General features: G+C 47.3%; 7 protein-coding genes across 15 annotated transcripts; 3 read left to right on the top strand and 4 right to left on the bottom strand.

The window, feature by feature from the left end:
• Positions 1–55: 55 nt before the first annotated feature.
• On the bottom strand, positions 56–2,269 carry LOC9659083 (transportin MOS14). The gene is made up of 13 exons (XM_024670051.1): positions 1,914–2,269; positions 1,756–1,854; positions 1,481–1,705; positions 1,353–1,424; positions 1,180–1,263; positions 1,078–1,137; positions 901–1,029; positions 794–855; positions 691–747; positions 522–633; positions 334–474; positions 209–283; positions 56–157 (listed from the first exon to the last, which is right to left on the bottom strand). Exons 1-13 carry the CDS (start codon positions 2,121–2,123, stop codon positions 56–58), a joined length of 1,428 nt encoding a protein of 475 aa, XP_024525819.1. The 5' UTR covers positions 2,124–2,269.
• A 63-nt stretch (positions 2,270–2,332) lies between these two features.
• LOC9659082 (uridine-cytidine kinase C) lies at positions 2,333–5,618 on the bottom strand. 2 transcript variants are annotated; one of them, XM_024669451.1, is made up of 13 exons: positions 5,296–5,618; positions 4,740–5,235; positions 4,570–4,684; positions 4,331–4,526; positions 4,148–4,261; positions 3,921–4,094; positions 3,671–3,865; positions 3,501–3,620; positions 3,329–3,447; positions 3,242–3,277; positions 3,071–3,188; positions 2,757–3,017; positions 2,333–2,699 (listed from the first exon to the last, which is right to left on the bottom strand). In XM_024669451.1, the coding sequence occupies exons 2-13, from the start codon at positions 5,071–5,073 to the stop codon at positions 2,460–2,462; spliced, it is 2,022 nt and encodes a 673-aa protein (XP_024525219.1). In that variant the 5' UTR covers positions 5,074–5,235; positions 5,296–5,618; the 3' UTR covers positions 2,333–2,459. The 2 variants fall into 2 exon arrangements, with proteins under 2 accessions (XP_024525219.1, XP_024525218.1); XM_024669450.1 differs by having other exon boundaries at positions 4,740–5,221.
• A 34-nt stretch (positions 5,619–5,652) lies between these two features.
• Positions 5,653–8,038, bottom strand: LOC9660475 (cytochrome c oxidase assembly protein COX15). The gene is made up of 9 exons (XM_002964879.2): positions 7,897–8,038; positions 7,788–7,841; positions 7,141–7,412; positions 6,848–7,073; positions 6,547–6,798; positions 6,387–6,497; positions 6,188–6,319; positions 5,964–6,135; positions 5,653–5,902 (listed from the first exon to the last, which is right to left on the bottom strand). Exons 1-9 carry the CDS (start codon positions 8,011–8,013, stop codon positions 5,898–5,900), a joined length of 1,341 nt encoding a protein of 446 aa, XP_002964925.2. The 5' UTR covers positions 8,014–8,038; the 3' UTR covers positions 5,653–5,897.
• A 36-nt stretch (positions 8,039–8,074) lies between these two features.
• LOC9660474 (lactoylglutathione lyase) lies at positions 8,075–9,394 on the top strand. 5 transcript variants are annotated; one of them, XM_024669454.1, is made up of 9 exons: positions 8,075–8,134; positions 8,194–8,275; positions 8,346–8,456; positions 8,546–8,607; positions 8,660–8,720; positions 8,778–8,857; positions 8,913–8,983; positions 9,044–9,133; positions 9,195–9,394. In XM_024669454.1, the coding sequence occupies exons 3-9, from the start codon at positions 8,361–8,363 to the stop codon at positions 9,293–9,295; spliced, it is 561 nt and encodes a 186-aa protein (XP_024525222.1). In that variant the 5' UTR covers positions 8,075–8,134; positions 8,194–8,275; positions 8,346–8,360; the 3' UTR covers positions 9,296–9,394. The 5 variants fall into 5 exon arrangements, with proteins under 5 accessions (XP_024525222.1, XP_002965269.1, XP_024525223.1 ...); XM_002965223.2 differs by having other exon boundaries at positions 8,194–8,289; XM_024669455.1 differs by having other exon boundaries at positions 8,194–8,292.
• Positions 9,395–9,487: 93 nt separating this feature from the next.
• LOC112344555 (calcium-activated potassium channel subunit alpha-1-like) lies at positions 9,488–14,196 on the top strand. Of its 4 annotated transcripts, none has more exons than XM_024669447.1 (21): positions 9,488–9,616; positions 9,687–9,729; positions 9,789–9,874; positions 9,965–10,038; positions 10,113–10,461; positions 10,522–10,629; positions 10,679–10,728; positions 10,778–10,867; positions 10,922–11,005; positions 11,061–11,117; positions 11,181–11,269; positions 11,319–11,449; positions 11,495–11,628; positions 11,674–11,801; positions 11,854–11,905; positions 11,953–12,094; positions 12,145–12,335; positions 12,384–12,558; positions 12,608–13,436; positions 13,491–13,821; positions 13,873–14,196. In XM_024669447.1, exons 3-21 carry the CDS (start codon positions 9,797–9,799, stop codon positions 14,180–14,182), a joined length of 3,402 nt encoding a protein of 1,133 aa, XP_024525215.1. In that variant the 5' UTR covers positions 9,488–9,616; positions 9,687–9,729; positions 9,789–9,796; the 3' UTR covers positions 14,183–14,196. The 4 variants fall into 4 exon arrangements, with proteins under 4 accessions (XP_024525215.1, XP_024525214.1, XP_024525216.1 ...); XM_024669446.1 differs by having other exon boundaries at positions 9,935–10,038; XM_024669448.1 differs by having other exon boundaries at positions 9,928–10,038.
• A 146-nt stretch (positions 14,197–14,342) lies between these two features.
• Positions 14,343–16,094, bottom strand: LOC112344727 (pentatricopeptide repeat-containing protein At4g02750-like). Its single transcript, XM_024670050.1, has one exon. It carries the CDS (start codon positions 16,092–16,094, stop codon positions 14,343–14,345), a length of 1,752 nt encoding a protein of 583 aa, XP_024525818.1.
• An 894-nt stretch (positions 16,095–16,988) lies between these two features.
• LOC9660473 lies at positions 16,989–19,112 on the top strand. Its single transcript, XM_024670048.1, has 11 exons — positions 16,989–17,307; positions 17,362–17,429; positions 17,486–17,786; positions 17,836–17,911; positions 17,971–18,048; positions 18,107–18,232; positions 18,305–18,463; positions 18,522–18,587; positions 18,652–18,690; positions 18,745–18,803; positions 18,856–19,112. Exons 1-11 carry the CDS (start codon positions 16,989–16,991, stop codon positions 18,924–18,926), a joined length of 1,362 nt encoding a protein of 453 aa, XP_024525816.1. The 3' UTR covers positions 18,927–19,112.
• Positions 19,113–19,347: the final 235 nt, after the last annotated feature.

The following is a 19,347-nucleotide window of genomic DNA, read 5'->3' as shown; positions in this document are numbered from 1 at the left end:
TGAACAGTTTCAACGTTAGTGACGACATCACAAAGCAGGAAAGAAATACCAGGTCCTATCCAGCTACCGTCTCCGGCCTTTCCTCACTTATGGCTAGGAAAACATTTACAAGGCTGGAAAGATCCAATGCTGGTCCGTCCAAAATAGCTTCGGAGGCCTGGATACAGTAGTATATGAAACGGCTCGAAAGAAACAAAAACACTCTTACAGCATAGAGCAAAAAGAATTGTGCCTCTATAACTTGCCACAAAACTGGGAGTTCTAAAGTAATCTGACTGAGAAGCTGCAAAACCCATAACATAAGCAAGATACCGGAACGACAAACTAACAAACCTGAGTTACGTACTGAGTTGGTCCTAGGAGTCGGCAAACAGTCGTTGTTGTTTCCTCCAGATTTATTCGAAATTGTGCTAAACTGTCGGGCAAGCCAGTACTCCCATCAATATCATCTTCATTATATGATTTCGGACCGACCTGGTGCAACAAAACGTTAAGATATTGAATGAGCGCCAAAGCTATACCTGAACTCGCAAAACAAGCGCGTCTAATAAAGAAATATAGAGCGGAATATATGCCCTCAAGCCGCTTTGTTTCTCAAAACCCAGGTTAATCAAATAATCACCAAGAGCGGACCTGCAAAGGAGCTTCAAAGAAATTACGTCGGTAGACTATTTACTCTGCTGGTATTACCAGAACGGAAGGCTTGTTTCAGCTACCTCCCAATTTGAGCTTTGAAACCGAGTACATCTGCGAAGCTTCGACCAGTTAAAACCTATAAAGCATAAACACTTACCCCAACATCGCCTCCTCAAGAGACAAAACATCAGGTGTTCCTCGTGCAAACAATCCTGGTGCCTATAAGAGAAAGTCGTCGAAACAGCGAAGATGGGAATAACTTACAGATTGCCCGAGCTCGGCCATCAACCAGCAGAGGCCTTTGACAACAACTTCGTTACCAGTTCCAAGGGCCGGCAAAAGCAACGTATCTTTCACTACGATCATCTGCAGCACAACCGCTGGCGGTATAACCTGAACGGAAGAATTATGAAAGGCACTTGCAACAAAAAATTTGTATACCTCGTGCCGATTAATAAGCTCCGCAAGAACCTCAATGGCAACCGAAAAGGATTCACGAACCTGCGAGTTATCATCATAGGCCGTCACATTGCAATCTTATACCTGGAGGCAAGCAAATGCAAAAGCAATAAGAGGATGGCTAGGAACTGCAAGCTGATCAATTTCCAATAAACACCCAATGCGCACCTGTTTTGACGGTCACGATCAGCTCTAGCATGAGACATTTTGATCGATATTACCCAGCTTAGAAAACAGCGCAATATTTTGCTCCTTACAGTGTAAAAATGCGCTTCATTCTCAGTGAGATGTACCAAGAACTTCAGAACAGAAGAAGAATGCGAAAGTAGCTGTTCCATATGAAACAATGGTTGGAGGAAACTGAAAGAGAGATGGAAAGACATACCTCGTCACTGAATTGCCTCCTGTGATCTGAATTAACGTTGGCAACGATAGTCTTTTCCTCCGTGACTTCCTCTGGAAGCACTGTAAGAAGCTCCAGCACAGCATGGCTCCCGCTGCCTTGGCATTGCAACTCATACAAGCGACCAAACAGCTGCTGTATGAGACTCCGAGCCTCTGGCGATCGAAAAATCAGCGCAGATAGCGCAAGGCAAATTTGAGTCAGCAGCTGTAAAGACAAGAACACTTCAAGAGAGGAACGAAATAAGAAAAGCAAACCTGCGAGGGTCCCGAGCTGTGCTTGGTTGCCGACACAAGCAGCGCATTTTGCAATGCGCGCCTCCCATCAGGCAACAGCGTCCCAATGTCACTGTGAATCTACAACCAAAACCGCGATGGAAAAATTCCACTCTGTTCTTCTACTCTAGCTAGCATACCTTTCTCTTGAGAATCTGTGCGGCAAACAATTCCACCTCGAAATCGTGGATGTTAAGCGCCTCCGCTGTGAGAATTCCCGTGGCGACCTGCCAGGCAGCGTCCGTCTGCTGGAACTGGACGAGCCATTGATTCGCAGCGACTCTGTTGCAAGACAGCATGTCGTGATTCAGGACATGGACTGCTTGAACGAGCTGCATTTGGAGCTCCATCGCCGCTGCCACTCCGCTACCTCGATCTATTCCACCGATTCATACTCCCGGGCGCTCGCGGGAGCTAGATTCCATGCAATGCGCTGCGAACTCCTCACCCTTGCACCGCTGCATGGCTCCGCGCCATCGCCACAAACCCTAGCTATAGAAGAACCCTAGTTAACTTTAAAAATATTTCCCATTTGTAGTTACGACAAAACTGGCCAGACTTCCCCCAAGCTATATAATTTATTCCCACCTCGTGGATCGTTCTTCATAGAAAATCTTCGCTCGCTGGATCACTCCTCTAGATAGAGAACTGTTCTTCTAGATCAATGCGACTAGAATTCTCTCTGATCAAAGGGACGATCTTCTCCAAAACTTTACCACGACCACTGCGGCCAGCGTCGTCAATCCCATTGCCGCAGCCGCGGCCGAGGCCAGCCCCGCGCTGCTCGTTCTCATGTTTCTCAGCGCAGCCTTAAACCTCGCCTTTGCGCTCTTCTTCTTGCTCGAGCTATACTTCTCGTGCATGAGATTGCTCAGCATGTCCAGCTGATTGGCCAAGTGCCGCTGGCCTCGCGAAAGAATTTTGATCTGGAAGAAAGCACGCTAAGTCCAGGACCATGAAACCATCCAAGTAGACAAACTTACCTCTTCTAGAATGTAGGCCTCGGAGCTAGATTGCAGTAGAGGCACGGAGGGAGATGAGTGCCCGTTTGCGTTCCCGTTTGCGAGAAACGCTGAGGGACCATTGCTTCCAAACGAGCCTACGAACGCCGAATTCTGCCTTTGGATCGACACGCTGGTGGTCACGGCCGCTGGTAGCTTCGATTCCAGCTCTACTAACCGGGACAACACCTCGTCTAAGCGCTCGTTTATGCTAGCCATTTGTTCCGAGACACGTACTTGATCCTGAAACCAAGTCAGTCGAGCTTGAGAAGAAAACTTGTGAGACATTCAGTTACCTGATCGTCTACTATGTGGGACTGAGGCTCGGGTTCCTCCTTCTTCCCATTGGCCTCTATCCACAGATGTTGGGACTTCTTACCATTATGTCCTTTACGCGACATAAAAAGAGGTTCTCTGCGAAAGACTCGGCTTGAGATAATGAGCATTCCAGTGTCGTAGAATTTTACCTGGGGATGTCTTTGTTGCTACTATTGCGGGTCCAGCTGCATAGAAATTTAAACACAGCAAAGATACCATCGACTGTCATTCGCTACCTTTGACTGTAAAGAGTACGAATGCCGGGCTTTGTTTCTGCCAACCAGGAGAACGAAGGCGTTGGGCTAGGTAACAGTGTATCGTTGCTTAGCTTTTCCTTCAAATCTTCAGGCAAAGCCTACCCCAGGAAAAGTAAGAAACAAACATAGAAAGAACACAGATCTTCCTCACCATTTCTGAATTTAGCTTTTCGAGTTGAATCTGCTCGATATAAGAGCATGGAACATAGTGATTGTCAAGCCCGAGCTTGCTTCCACAATCGGACACCACAGACCTCTCCTTCCCTTGCACCTAAATGAACATTTAATGAGATCAATGTGATGAAATTTATGTAGTCTAACCTGTACGTATTTTCGCTGGAACTGTTCAAGTCGGTCAAGTTTTACTGTTACTTTCTCATCCGAAAAGACATGACTAATCCTCTTCAAAATTGTCGCCATTTCATACCCCAAGGCCATCAACCCGCCGAGAAGACGTACACTTACTTCGAAAGTGATGCGCGGCGATATGATAAAAGGCTCGTCGATGACCCATTCCTACCAGCAGGTAGAACGTCAACAACAAGAGCCTTCGACTCCTAGACGTACGTACCTCAAACATGAGACTATACTTTCCGTCTCTATTCCTCATTCGCAAATATGACTGACATGTTTCAGGGTCTTCGCCAGGCGGCAGTAAATAAATGTCATATATTTCTTCGATAGTTTCAGTGTGATCATTCGACAAAACGTTCCGTATTTGCTCTTCCGTTACAGATCTGGAAGACTGACGAAAGCTTCCAGATAATTAGCATGGAAATATAACCGACAGGGACAAACCTTGAGAATATATGTCGCGTTTTGAAATCCAGAAAACGGATTGAATTTATTTACAATCTTGATATGCGCTGTCTCGAGGTCGGGCTCTATAAACGCTTTGTACATGGGGTAGACCTGAGATCAAGAGGACATAAATACTCGTGAATAAACTCATAGCCAGACTTTGTACGCAAGAAATCTTACTGTCTCGGATATCTGATGTATGATATCCTCGGGCTCTTGACCAGATCTGTTTATGTCACGTAAGACCCTCTTTACGAGATCAAAGTGCACTCCTCCAGTGATTGATACCCGCAAGTCAAGAAGAGGCCTGAGTTTCTCACTCAACGCGTAAATTCCCTCAACGATCACAATTCGAGAAGAAGGGACATCAAGCTTCCTGGAATGCTTCGTTTTACAATAGCAACTCCGAAAAAACTTACCTGTATCCCACTCTCTTGCTGATCTTAAAGTCATATATAGGAACTTCCACCGAATTTCCAGCTCGAAGGTTCTGAAGATTGTCGAGCAATGTGTCATAGTCAGTGAGCCGAGGATCTGCAACGACATAAAAAAAGGTTTAGACAAAAGAAAGAGAGAAAGAAGCTCAGACCATCGTAGTTCCCATCTATAACTCTGCTGGAGTCGTTGTAATTGTCCATAGAAATCGTGCCAATCCCCGGCATGAAGCTCCCAACTTTCTCAGAGAAGACCGTCTTGCCAGCACCAGATGGTCCGGCTAGGCCAACCAAAATCACCCCTTCCATGTTTTGAGCTAGAAGCTGGCATGCTCGGATGAAAAGGAAAAACCCCTTCTCGAAAGAGAGTGAATCGGCAATCGGCGCTACCTCGTATCGATCACAATCTTTCCGCCTCACGAGACGAAGCTGGTGCTTCAAGAGCCCACATTTCCGCCGATGCGACGCCGACATTTTCTTCGAATCCATCACGGACAGCGCCCACGGACAGCACCGGCGCGAGGGAGCGACTGCTACGAATCAAAGTAGAAGCCTTTGCCCAAAGCGGGATCGAAATCTTCCACCACTGGGAAGAAAATAACTCCACCCATTATTTTCATCGTTCTTTTCTAGCTACCTGTCAAAAAAAGTCTTTAGAATCCAAACAGGACGAGAATAAGATCGCGCATTCGATCCGTGAGAGCGCCATACCTGAAATCCTGGCCCGCTGGAGCTCAGATGAATCGAATTTCGATGCGCCGGGATCGCGACGACGCGAAGATCGAAGCGATCGAAGCCCTGAATTTGGCGGCGATCGCCACTGACCTGACCGCCCTAGCGCAAAAGAATTCCTTCCACTCGCGCACACCGTGCCCTCACCACGAGTTTATATACCAGCACGCTTAATTAACCCTAAACCTGCCAAAATAGGGGGAAATTTCCCTTCCCGCGTCTTTGTACCGTAGGATGGTGCATCTTGAAACAAATGGGATGCTGCCACGTGTCCACCAATCATGACAGTACGATGAAAGATTCCTGCGCGCATCCTAGCCGTCGAGGGGGCCGATGGAATATTTACATCATGTTTACAAAGGCAAAGGCCACTATGAAGTGAAAGCTACGCATGAGATTCGGGCCTTGGACTTTGCGGTTGGAGCTTTTGAGCTAGACGTTAAAAAAAGAGCTTCCATGAATGCCAGGAACCAAAAAAGAGCTTCCATGAATGCCAGGAACAAAAAGAGAGAAGAGACAAAAAAAAATCTCGAGAGAAGTTTGCGAGGGATACAAGCGTTAGAAGCGATCGAGAAAGTGATTTAGACTGCGAGAGATTCAAGCGTTAGAAACGAGCCAGAAAGACAGACAACGCAAAAAATACTTACTTTGGCCGAGGCGATTCATCAGCCTTGTGGTCTCCGTGACTCCACGAAAGGGGCGCCTGAGAGTGTGAGCTAGCGCGACCATGATCGTGAAGAGCGTGAGAGCTCCAGCTTGGTGAGCAACACCGGCGTGTACTGGGACGTAACTCAGCAGTGCGTAGACTCCGAGACTAACCTGTTAAGTTCGAGTTTGCGAAGTTAAATCTAGGAAAAGATGATTTTCAAACCTGGAGAAGTGTCATGTGAACCGCGCCTGTGATGAGTTTGCTCGCCGGTCCTGGCAATGCGAGGCCTCTCGAGGCCAGCCAGACGGCCCCGATGCTCAGCAAAGTCGTCGTCGCAAGAACACGATGGTTGAACTGTTGAAAACAAGGTGCTAGGAAAGAAGAGGCAAAGAATATAGTATTGGAAAAGCTTGGCGTTTACCTGCACGGTTGCGGTATTCTCGAAGAAATTCTTTATAGTTGGCTGAAGTGCAAGAATGCCCTCGGGAATCCAATCATCTCCCATTTTCGGAAAAGTGTTGAATGCGCGTCCCTGTACAGAAGTATTTTTCTCGGTCATGTCATTGAACTGTGAACTTTACCGCATCGTTTCCTGCGACGAAGGCCCCGGACAAGGCAGTCAGTCCAACCAGCCCGGAAACTGGAAGCACCAAGCGTCTCATCCTCGCCATTGATTGCAGCACCACTTGCGGGAGATGTGGCGATGGTGGTGAGGGAGAAGCCACAGAGAGTGCTGTCCAAAGTAATCCAGAGTATATCACGAACGCTGATGCCAAGTGCGTAGCAAGGCGATACGGGCTCACTCTTGCGTGACCTCCTTCAGTAGCAGGCTCCTAAGAGAGATAAAAGTTTGCAGGAAAAAGGAGGACAGAACCGCAGTACCTCAAGGCCGCTTTTAACCATCCACCAGCCAACGAGTCCCTGTCCAGCACCCATAGCAAGAAGCACACCAAGTCGAGCTCCAAGTTCCCTGGTGATGTAGCCTTTGACGAGAAAATAGCCGAAGGGGAGCGCAAACACAACACCAAGTGCTCTACCGGACATCCGGTGCGCGTACTCCATCCAGTAGATAAACTTGAACTCGTCCAAGCTCATTCCCTTGTTAACTCTGCAGGACAAAACATACACGAGCGCTACTATATGAATTAAAGCAAGAAGAGAACCAGTTAACTTACGTCCTGTATTCGGGCGACTGTCTGTACTTATCGAATTCCTTCTCCCATTCTTCGGCCGACAAAGGAGGCAGACTCCCTGTAAATTTCCAGTCCGTCATGGATAACCCCGATCTCGTCAGCCGGGTCATTCCTCCAAGAACAACCATGCCGAACACCCAACCGGAGCACACGTACAGCCACCTTGACACGGCCTTTTGAGCAACGTTGCCACCGGAAACAAGCTCTTTCGTGCCCAAGCTTACTGCACCAGTGGAAAGCGGGCATCCAAACAGCTGAAACGCAAAGAAAAAAATCAGTAAAAGTAATGTTTGGAGTTTGGAAGAAGCTGGAAAGCAAAAGCAGCAGAGTATAAGAGATCTTACAAGCAAAGTGTCACAAAACAAACAGGAATCCTGGAGTTTGGAAGAGCTGGAGCTGGAGTATAAAAGATCTTACAAGCAAAGTGTCACAAAACAAACAAGAATCTAAACACAAGAAGGACGATCTTTGCGAATGCATACAAAATGAATTGCCATGAGGTTTTGAGGAATCGAGGTGGGCATAACCATGCGAAAGCACACAAGAAATGACTAGCAAAAAGCATGCACAGAAAAATAGATTCCGAGCATAGAAAAATATCATCTCTAGACAAAGGGGGAAAGAATTACCTTATAGGGTGCTCGCGGAAGAACTCCATGGGGCACAATCCTCTCAGCAAGCCCCTGACAAACACCGAGAATGAATAAGCGCGATCAATGTGTCTCCGAATCGATAGACCTTGTGCTGCGAGAGACCATTCCCGCCGTGAAACGCTGCATAGCCAGCGCCAGTGCCGAGCGGCGATCGTCGCGCGAGATTTCGATCCACCGCATTCTTGATCAGGCGGCGCAACATTGCCGCCTTTGCGAGAGAGAAAAGCACGCACGACCTACTTCTTTCTTAACATGGGGTTTACCTGTCCTCTGGGGTTTAAGCGGCACTCTTTCCCCTTTTAGGGTTCTTGGGCGTCGTCCAGGTGAGAATAGCCATGGCTGGATCGGCCACTGCATTCTCAAAGATTTCCTTCGCTTCTAGTTGCTCCTTGCTGGAATCCTTGCGCGCCAGGCATCTACCGCGTGGATTGGGGCAATTCGGCTGCGCATCGCGTAATCTTAAGGTTCTCACCGATAGGTTGTGCGTCGATTGGGATTTCCGGTCACGGAGCATGCTGATCTGTGAGAATGCAGCTAAGGAATCGAGCGATGGCTACCACGGCATCTAAGGAATCGGCGGAGAATAATCCCGGCTTGAGTGAATCACCGGATGAGGCAACCAAAGGCTATATCGTGCAGCAAACTGTGAGTGCCACGTTTTTTCACTTTTGTCCATTGCTACATTCTCTTTCTTGTCTAAAAGCTTCCATCCTTTATATCGTTCATCTTTATAGATGTATCGGATCAAGGATCCAAAAGCGAGCTTGGATTTCTACTCGCGCGTCCTTGGAATGACGTAAGTACTTTGATCTGGATAGTTTGTACTGACAAAAACTTTCGAATCTCAGGCTTTTGAAAAGGCTAGACTTCCCGGATTCGAAGTTCTCGCTATACTTCGTAGGATACGAGGTCCTCGAAGTGTTGGACTTAGCACAATGAAAGTTTCTTTTTCTTTCTTTGATGCAGGATTCGGCCGAGGCTCCAAAAGACCCGATCGAGCGTGTTCGCTGGACTTTCAGGAAGAAAGCAACCATAGAACTGACACAGTACGTGATGTTGGAGAGAGTGTTTTCTTCTAATCTTATGTGTTGGGCTTTGTAGCAACTGGGGGACTGAGACGGATCCAGACTTTAAAGGCTACCACAATGGAAATGCTGATCCTCGCGGCTATGGTAGACCCCGAATCTCTCTTTCACTTTTCTTCTTTCTCTGAAAAGGGAAAACCTGTGAAGGGCACATTGGAATCTCTGTGGACGACACCTACAGGGCTTGCGAGAGATTCGAGAAACTTGGCGTGGAGTTTGTGAAGAAACCGGACGATGGTACGTGAAAAAACTAGAATCGCGTTCGCTGGTATTCATGGAAATCTCTTTTTCTTGACAGGATCAATGAAGGGTCTAGCGTTCATCAAGGATCCAGATGGTTACTGGATTGAAATTTTCGACGCTGGTAGAATCGGTGGTATTGTAGCTGGATCGGCGTGATCGAATCAAAGAATGCGATCTATAGAGTAACGATCGTGGCAGAGCTTTAAATGCTGCTAATAAACGGTCAGTTATATAATAATTCGCGAATATTCGATTTCATAGCTCTTCCATTCCATTGTTCACACGAAGCGAATGATGATGCTGCGCCTTGGCGATATTATTGACTGTCGCGACGGTCGATTGGATCGCGCGCGCCCCTCGATCGATCGTTCCCGCTCCAGCTCCACGATCTTCCAGCGCCACGCCCCGGATTGATTCGCGCGCCGGTGAGCGATTTGAATCGCGCGCAGCAAGAGCCCTAGTCCAGGGTTTAGGAAGGTGAGCTAACTGTGATGGATCGTTCCTCGTGAATCACATCGGCTAATCGAATCGGTCATCGTCATGGAAGATGTGAGAGGATTTGTCGCGTCGCAGCATTGGCACCGGCAAAGGTCTGTTTGTTCTATAAGCTTTGGCCTCTAGCTAAGCCATAGCTCTCTATTTTTTTCAGTGAACCATATGAAAGGTATGTTTCCTGGCGTCACAGCGTTGGACAAGGATGGCACCCTGGACCAGCGTACGAAGGAATCCTCGCCAGTAAGTTCTTTCCTTGGAGACTTTAAAGCCTTTTGGCTTTGACATACTGGGAGTTAGCAGAGACATTGTTTTTGCTTGCGCTCGTGTCAGAGGGATAATTCTTGTGAGCTGCAACACAGAAAAATGCGAAAAGCATTCTCCGACACTGTCTTGCGATATGGCCGGTGATTGATTAAGCTGCTTGGGATTTGTTTGGAAACTTTAGAACTGATTTCTCCTTTTGCTAATTTTTTTCCAGGAGTGATATGGACAACGAGAACATGGGATTTCTTGAGAGGTCCAACATGGTGGAGGTTACTGTTCCAGCTCTGGCTAGCAGTGGAATGAATGCCGGAACAAAGTCTCTCACTCGCTCTCGGACGCTGCTCATCACTCCCACTGGCCAGTGCACACCTGTTTTGGAGGATGACTTGGAGTTCGATTTGGAAGCCAAGCATGCGGAATTCTCTTTGCCGAGGGAGCGCGAGAACAAGGTCCCTGAGGAGTCATCGCTCGGGAAGTTTAGAGGCTCTGTCAAGTATGTGCTGCTGCAAAGCCTCCTCTGGCTCAAAGATCAAACGAAGGAAAAGGAAGTTAATGCCACTGAGGTAAGCACTCTCTATGTCTTCTGGATGTGAAATCGTTTGTTTCTTTTTCTCTGTGGAAAGGATGTTCTTGCCAGATACCACAATCTGTACCTATACGGCACTGTTCCATTGACAATCAAAGTGAGAACAGCGATTCGCAGTGGTACTCTCGGCCATATTCTACTCTGTGTAAGCTAAACATTCTGTAGCAATTGTCTGATAATTCCTTGATACGCAGATAGAATTCATTGCAGCAGTTGTATCTGTTGTTGCTTATGTGCGATCGACGTAAGTCGGTTAATCCTTCAAACTTGACAGCTTTATCCTGTTTCATTAGCTATATACTCTCGTCGACTCATTGGATTGTGATCGTGAGGCGAGTTTTTGGTCTTTTCTTCGTCGCAGATTATCTCTTAAAGCTCTATAGGTATCATGCTACAGAAATCCTGGATTATGGATTATTACTAACATATTTGTGCAGCGCTCCTGTCCGACTGTACTACGTTATATCCGTAAGTGGCCTCATCGACCTCAGCAGCACCTTGTCAATTGTTTGCCTCTGGAGGTTGGTTTTGTCAAGGAAGAACATCTGCAACTGATTCGTTCGATTATGCTTGCAGCAAATTTAAGAACGATGGTGCTATCCCTCAAATGCTACTGGTCCTTCGAGCCTTGAGGTTAGCGTATGCTTTTATTTTAAACATCTGTAATGTAGAGTATATGTGTTTTCTATTGTTCAGGATTCTACCTTCCCTCACTTCGTTTGTGATCGTCGGTGGTACAATTGGCCAGCAAATTTTTCTTCTCGTAATGTACACACTCGGTGCTGGTAGGTTCAAGCTAAGTTCTTTCAAAATCTCTTCTTTATTTGCATGCAGTTTTTATTGCCGCTGGCATACTTCAGTGGGTGGAATATAAAACTACATCGGCGGATAAGAAAATACAGCAAGGTTGTGGTGTCTCGGGATGTTTTACCTTTTATGATGCCTTTTATTTTGTGATTGTGACGGTAAGAAGTTTAGTTCATTGTTTTTCACTTGAGTTTCTTTTCTAGATTACCACCGTTGGGTATGGAGACTTCACGCCAAAGTCAAACTGGGGACGGCTAATTACTCTCACTATCATGCTTGCTGCTGTACTTATTCTTCCAGTGCAAATCAACAGAATTCTACAGCTTGCCTCTCGCAGGTATGTTGTCGAGTTAATTAACTCACTCATCATCGTTTTATGCAGACCTTATGGAGGAAGATTTACGATGCAAAAGGCGGTTGGGTCTAACTTTATCGTCATCAGCGGAAATGTATCCCTTCAAACAATTCGGCACTTCCTAGCTGGATTCTATCATCCTAACCATGATAAAGGTAAGTAAGGTGATGCAGTGATGTTCTCATTTTATTTTTTGTTTGCGAATAGACATGGCAGCGTTTCCTATTCGAGTTGTTATCATGGCACCTTTCAAACCTTCGTATGTGCGCTGGTGAATATTATATTTCTAATTATCGAGCTTTGCAGGTATGAGATGAAGACACTTCTGACGCATTACCGAGGACGAGTCAACTTCATTGAAGGAACTCCTATAAAAGAGTCCGATTTAGATCGTGTTTGTGCTACTTTTGCAACAGCGGTATTCTTACTTGCGGATGAGCATGCGAAGGTGCAGGCAATCACTACAATTCTTGGCACTGACCATGAAACCACTCTCAGGATTTTGATGCGGAAGACGCGGCTCAAATAACCCGGACTCTTTCCGTTCATCGTCATTGTGGTTCGAAGGTGAGAGTGATCGTGGAGCTGCTAAAACCTGAAAACTACAATAATGCTATTTGGGATGAAACTGAGGCTGGTATTGAAATCATTTGCCCTGAGGCAGTCCGCTTTCAACTTTTAGCTCGAAGGTACAGTCTGAGCTTTACCTCAAAGCATGACTCTTGTTTTCGTTTCAGCTGTCTTATTCAGGGGTTTTCAACTCTTGTAATCAACCTTTTTCGTTCCGGGTTATTGCTGAGACATTCACACGCTGACCACTGGATGACAGAGTACTGCTATGGTGTTCGGCAGGAGATCTTTCCAGCTATATTACCGACTTGCTTTTTCGAAGAGAAACTGACTTTTGAAGAGGTTTGTACAGATAACTTTGAACTTCACACACAGTGATCTTTTCCTTCAGGCGGCTGAAATTGTGTACCTCAAGTACCATGCGGTTCTTATTGGCCTTGACATTATACTTGAAAATAAGCTCCGTGTAGTGCGACTCTATCCACGGGGCCGTAGAATTAAGCCATCCGATCTTGGTTTGGTCATTGCGAAGGACTTAGAGATGGCGGAACGCATTTCAGAATACGGTAAAGCACGCCGAAGATCATCTGGTAAATTTAAGCATGAAGAAGACCACGGGATTCTTAGAAGCGTGAAGGGAAGCCGGCAGGACGTGGAAACTGGTTTTAAAAGCAGGGATAAGAGGCGACGGACCAAGAGGACGACAACTGACGACCATTTGTATGACGACAAAAAGGATTCCACCAGGCCAGGTACAAGAACGGATTTTCAAGGCCATTTTCGTCCCTTCTACTCGTCTATCGATTCGGTTGAAGAAGAAGGCCACTCAAAAGTAAAGTTTGTTGCTTCGCTGGAGGAAGCCATAGATATGGCAATGAGTTGGCCACCTTTGAGGAAGTGGGATAAGCCCGAGCGACCGGTTTTGGAAAGAAGGGAAGACACGATACTGGAAAACCTGCGGGAGAAGACGATGAACGTAGTGGTTTTATCCTTTCCTCACATTCTACTCTGCATCGAAGGAAACTGGCCGCTAAATCTCTTCTACTTCGTCTGCAACTTACGGATTCCAACGATGCCGCAGATGCCACTTGTGATCATGCACCCAAGCACACCGACTGCCGCGGACTGGGGATGCGTGGGATTGTTCGAGGACGTCTACTTTGTGAAAGGCTCGGCTTTGTACGAGCTAGACTTGGTTCGTGCTGGAGTTTTGCAAGCGGGTAAGATTTCGTCTGTGCTAAAGGTATTCGATTTAACTCGTTTTAAGCTAGCAGAGAAGGTGGTAATCCTCACGCAAGGCTTCGAGGACGACTTCCAACCAGTTGACGACGCAGCAGGAGCTGTGTCGCCTACAGTGAACACTCTGGACGTGAAGAACATCGTCATAACTGCGAACGTCGAGCGCCTTCTAAGCCCGGCCAGAAACCGTGTGCTGGTTGAACTCCAACAAGAGATCCAGCTGCAATTCCTCCGACCACACTCCCGGATCCACACCGTGCAATTCCAGCCGAAAACGTTGCAAAGAGACCGTGACGCGAGGTTACAGTTTGCACCACCATTCGCCGAAGGCAAGGGACTTTGCCCGGCAGCATTCACATTCCTAACGTAAGTCCTCCTTTTCTCGAGAATACTTTCTGAGTCTTCATGGATCCTCAGGTACGCCACGTTTTTCAACAGGAACTCCGTCTCAATCATCGAGCAGCTCTCTTGCGGGCGACACACCGGAGAGGACGAAGACGGTGACGAAAACTCCATACGGAGGCTCGAGCAAATTCCGATCCCAAGCTGCTACGTCGGCCTCAGCTTCCAGCAGCTGTTCCAGGGGCTCTTGCACAACGAAAAGGCGCTCGCTCTGGGACTCTACCGCCCGGTTGGGACGCACAACTCTCCAGTCGCTTATGTGAGCACGAACCCGGCCTATGACACACTGCTTCACAGCGGAGATCTCATTTACGTCCTCCAGTAGAAACGCAACTCGCTCGAGGTCAGTTCGCTCGATTAAACTTCTCCTTCGCCTTTGTTGATGTTTGCATAATCAGAACGCTACAACGGAGATCTCCTCCAGTATCCCTCGAGGTCAGTTGTCTCGATTAAACTTCTCCTTCTCCTTGTTACGTGATTATCATCTACTTGTCAAGCGAGTAAATGTTGGCAAGCAGCAGAAACGCAGCGTCCTGCTGGACAAACTTCGCCGCTCGAGCGCCGACTTTCGAGCTCTGCTGACTCCGGCAAGCCCCAAGCAGGCATCCCCACACCGCGGCGTTTGGAAGGCACGGCATTGTGGCGATGAGCTCCTGCGCATCCTCGACGAAGCCAGCGCGTCCCAGCAGATCAACCATGCAGCAGTAGTGCTGCATCGTCGGCTCCAATCCGAAATCCACCACCATCGACAGAAACAGAGACCTTCCATCGAAAAGCTTCCCAGTTCTACTGCATGCTACCAGGATCAAGGCGAAGCTTATGTCGTCCGGGAGCTCCAAGAGCTTGGCGGAATGAAAGGCTTGGAAGGCGTGAGAGAGATCTCCTTTGTGGACGGTGGCAGTGAGCATTGTGTTCCAAGACACCAAGCTTCTCTCGGGCATCGAGAGAAAAGTTCTCTTGCACTGTTGCAATTGCCCGGCTTGGGCTTGAGCGCCAAGAAGAGCGTTCCAAGAGACTGAGTCGCGAATATTCATTCCCTGGAACAAAGCCTCGCATTCCAAAAGATGCCCAGTCTGGGCATATGCCGTTAGCAAAATATTCCAGGACATTAAGTTCCAACCCGGCATCCAACGAAACGTTTGCTCTACGTCAGATAGATACCCGGAACGAGCATAACCGTACAAAAGAGAGTTCCAAGAGAATATTCCTTGGCATGGCGTCTTGTCAAACAAACATTTCAACACTTCAATTTGCCCATCACCGGCATATGCTGCAAGAAGAATATTCCAAGTCACGATATTTGTACGGGGAATCTCGTCGAATAAACGTTTTGCCTGGTCAAGATGGCCGTTGTCAGCGTACGCTGCCATCATAGCCGTCCACACAACCACGTCTTTGTGGGCAATAGAGTCGAATAACTTTCTCGCAAGAGAAAGATGCCCGGCTTGGGAATATGCCGCAAGCATCGTGGTACATGAAACGAGGTTGTGCATGGGCATGCACTCAAAGATTTTTTTTGTTTCCTCCAAGTGTCCACTTCCAGCACTTCCGGCAAGTATTGTGCTCCAGGATATTATGTTACACGCGGGCATCTCGCGAAAAACTTTCATGGCGAGTGCAAAGGAATCGCAGTGGCAGTATGTTGTGATCATCGCATTCCAGGATACAAGGTCTCGCTCCGGCATGGAATCAAAGACACACTCCGCCTGCTCACACTCCCCGGCCCTCGAGCACGCAGTGAGCATCGCATTCCAGGAGATGAGATGGTGCTCGAGCATCACCGCAAAGATTTCTCGCGCTCCCGCGAGGTCGCCCTCGCGGGCACAGGAGTTGAGCAGTGATGTCCAAGTGAAAGCCCCGTGCTCGGGCATTTTTTCTGCGGTCTCCCGCGCCTCTTCAAAATGCCCGCTCTGGGCCAATGCTGATACGATTGCGTCCCAAGCTACAATATTGTGCTGTGGCATTGCATCAAAAATACTTTGGGCCTGATCGATTTGACCGTTTCTCGCGTATGCACTGAGCATTGCGGTGTAAGAGACGAGATTGGGTGATGGCATTTTGTCGAAGGCCCATTTTGCATGTCGTAGATACCCGTTTTGGGCATATGAGCATATCAAGCACACCCAGGAAAATGCATCTTTGGACACTATGGAATCAAACACTGCACGAGCAGAATCCACATTTCCAATGCTTCCATAGAGTTGAATTTTTTTGTTCAAAGCGACCACTTCATTCATCACATGACTTCATAAAATAAATAGATCATGTATGTGAACGTGTCATAAGAATAAAAAGGTATTCTATTTCAATTAATTTTCTCAAATTAGCCTTAATGAATTTATTAATCGATTAAGACATTAATACACTAGTTATAATCCCGGGCACGAGAAGGATCTCAAGTGGCCGTGGCAGGTACAAAAGATCTGACCAAAAAACCTTACGCGTATCTAAGGACAATGTACTTTCAAGGTGACGGAGTTTTCTCGTGCGGGAGCTAATATAAAGAATATTCTTTCATTTTCTGGAACTTACCACATTTCGAAATAGATGGGCAGGAAATCGTTTGTTATGGAAAATAGTTGGATAACATATACAAAGATCGAAATACCTCCAGTTAAGCTAGTTCTTCTTCGCGCATGCAAGGGACTCCATCGCCACTACGTTCAATCCTTTCTTTGTAGAGAGCAGCCACAGCTTCCACATCAGTGCGTGCTCCTGTGAGTAGCAAATCCCATCCAAAAACCAATCGAAACTAAAGAACAAGGCTGCCACGTCTTGCGGCGTGTCCGTCTTGGGAAATATGCCACAAATGAATGGGAAGAACTAAATGCTATGGATTCTAGCCATGAAAAGATCAAGAAGAACTAACCTGGCTTGTCCGAGACAACATCTCCAAGATCAGTGCCATCCATCATCGGCTTGTGAATGCTCCGAAAGTTTTATCCGCCGCCAGACACGAAAACAGCCAGGCGCTTCCTCCTCATCTGTGCCAGCAGGAAGCCTAAGAAGAGGGCGACGGCAATAGCGAGGAGGAAAGAAATGCCGCTGCGCGATTGGAATGGAGCGCATCGAAAGGAAAAAAGGTACTTGAAGCTGACAAAATGGCCTCTCCTTGAGGCGTTAGGGTGGCAATGGAAAACCTGGGGTTCGAGTCGGAGCGGCGTTCTCGGATATCAAGAAAGGGTCTCAGGGAATTGAGCAAGGTAAGTAATGAGTATGACAAACTCAGGAGGTTTGCCAAGGAGAAGAGGCTGGTGGGGGAATATGTCAACACGAGGTACGATGCAGTGGCTCAGGATCCAGACTTGGGCCATTTGCTGGGTTTACTCTACATCCACCAGCACTGGGATCTCTTCCAAGATTTCATCTCCGACGAGGTTTTCCAGACTGCTCGCCACATCCTCCAGGACCCATGCAGCCCTCAACTCGCTCGACGTTTCCTGGACTCAGGTAACAGGTTTGGGTGGTTTTATCGTGCAGCTGAACTGATTCATGTTTCTGTAGAAGATGCGACTCAAAGGATGGCTGTCAGTGATGCTTTGCTGTCTGATCGCTTTGCTCAGCGCAAAACGGTGAGTGTCTCCTTCCTCCTTTGTTTCTGTTTTGTGTCTCTTACCAGTTCATGTAGATGGATCTTTCAAGTGAAAAGTTTGGTGACCGAGCTCAACCCGTTTACGAGGCCCTCTCGTATGATATAGTCAAACTTGTTGAACGGCAGCCATCACCAAGCTACGGCAAACTCAGCTACCAAGAGCTGGAGCTTCTGCTCTGCAGCATCAAGTCCGAACCATTTATCGAGGACTTGCTTGTGCCTTGCCTTCTTCCAGACGTTCTAACACACCGGGAGAAAGTGGAAGATGCGGTCGCGCATGCTCGGCTCATGCTGCTAGAAGCAGAGGCGAATATTTTCTATGGCTGCTCCTTCAACTGTAAGTATGGCGCGCTTTGGTTTATCATTATCTTCTGTGTATGTTACAGATGCTGAACTCAAAGCAGCAGCAAAGGCTTCAGTAACTGAGAAACAAAAGCTCCATGACAGTAGCCAGCTACTCTGGTAAACCCAGTTTTCTGCTTGTATCCTTACCATCTTCGTCTTGCTTTCCTTGCGTACAGGTACATGCTTCGCAATCCTTCTCCCATAGACAAGTCGTTCAGGTGCTTTTACCTCGAGGCAGTGCTACATTCAACGACGTATGTCTCCCGTTTTCCTTTCTTATCTTTGTGAATTCGCTTAAATATTTGTGTCCAGGCCCGGGAGGGTCAAAGTGCTGATCCCGGAAGACTATCCGGACACAGTCCCTCCTGAGTTTCAAGAGGACATTTCTGAAAAAGATCTGCGCGTGTTTCGCATCATTCCTCATGGAACTTCGTTCGGGTATGTATACTATGCAAGTGCATTTGGATCTCTCATCTCCTTGATCTGGTGATCTTGCGCTTTCTGTCTCAGCTCAAAGTCGAACGTGGTTTTTGCAAGACTGTGTGACTTTGACCTCAAGAGCATCCTGTTGGGGGAGCCCGTGGCCAGGGAAAGGGTGTGCCAAGCTCATATGCTTATCGACAAGATCTGGCCAACTCCAAAGGAGGTGTATGAGGCTTTGGTTCAGAGGTACTCTCTATTCATCATCAATCCTATCGCCACCTTGACATTCTCATTTGTGCTTTAGTGTCATGGAAGGTCCCAGCAGCGTGAGGCAGGTTTCCAAGAGCAAGAGGGATGCCCACCACCGAAGGTAAGTCAACTTTTTGTTCATAACAGTGCTAATGCAACGATTACAGGCCCTCTGTTGTGTGCAGAAGTGCTGCGGACAGTTTCCGAGAATCTGGTGGCCATAGGTTCACTTTTTTTTATCACAGTTTTGTTGGCTTTTCTAACGACATGTTGTGCAGCCTGGAAGATGCCGAGCCTCAGATTTTCAAGAAAAAACGGAGGAAAGCGAACGATTCAGGTACTGCTCCTTCAGTGTTAAGATTAAAGGGGGACATTCACAGTGCTTTCAGGAGCAACAAAACGCTCAAAGTTGATGATGAAGGATCAAGCGCCAGTATGCTGCGCTGCTCTACGCACATGAGGTCGGCAGCACACTGGTAGCAAATTTGGCATACTCAGCTTTAAATGTGGTACTTCGAGTTTCTCACAACCTAGGATCAAAAGGTTTCTTGGACATCTTTTAGTTTGGTGAAATAGCCTGCAACTCGTGCACCAGTAAATCTTTGTGCTGTCGAAGAGGACAATCGTTGAGTGAAAGGATTGACAAGTTTATTTGTAAATTTTGACCTAGTTTGGGCTGGTTTAAATGATTAAATATTAAAGATATATTTAGTGCATATATAACCACAAGCCTTAAACCGGATATTCGTCTACGTGGCATTTTACGTCGCCCTGTCAGCACAGACGCCCGTCAACGATTCAAATATCCCGCGGTTTTTCTAGTTGTATCGGCGCTGGTGCATATCGATCAAATCCCACAAGGAAAGACCGGCAAGAACGAT

Source organism: Selaginella moellendorffii, unplaced genomic scaffold (assembly GCF_000143415.4).
Source record: "Selaginella moellendorffii unplaced genomic scaffold, v1.0 SELMOscaffold_5, whole genome shotgun sequence".
Lineage (NCBI taxonomy): Eukaryota > Viridiplantae > Streptophyta > Lycopodiopsida > Selaginellales > Selaginellaceae > Selaginella > Selaginella moellendorffii.
Note: the sequence above shows the minus strand (reverse complement) of the source record. Positions and strands in the feature narration are given on the sequence as shown.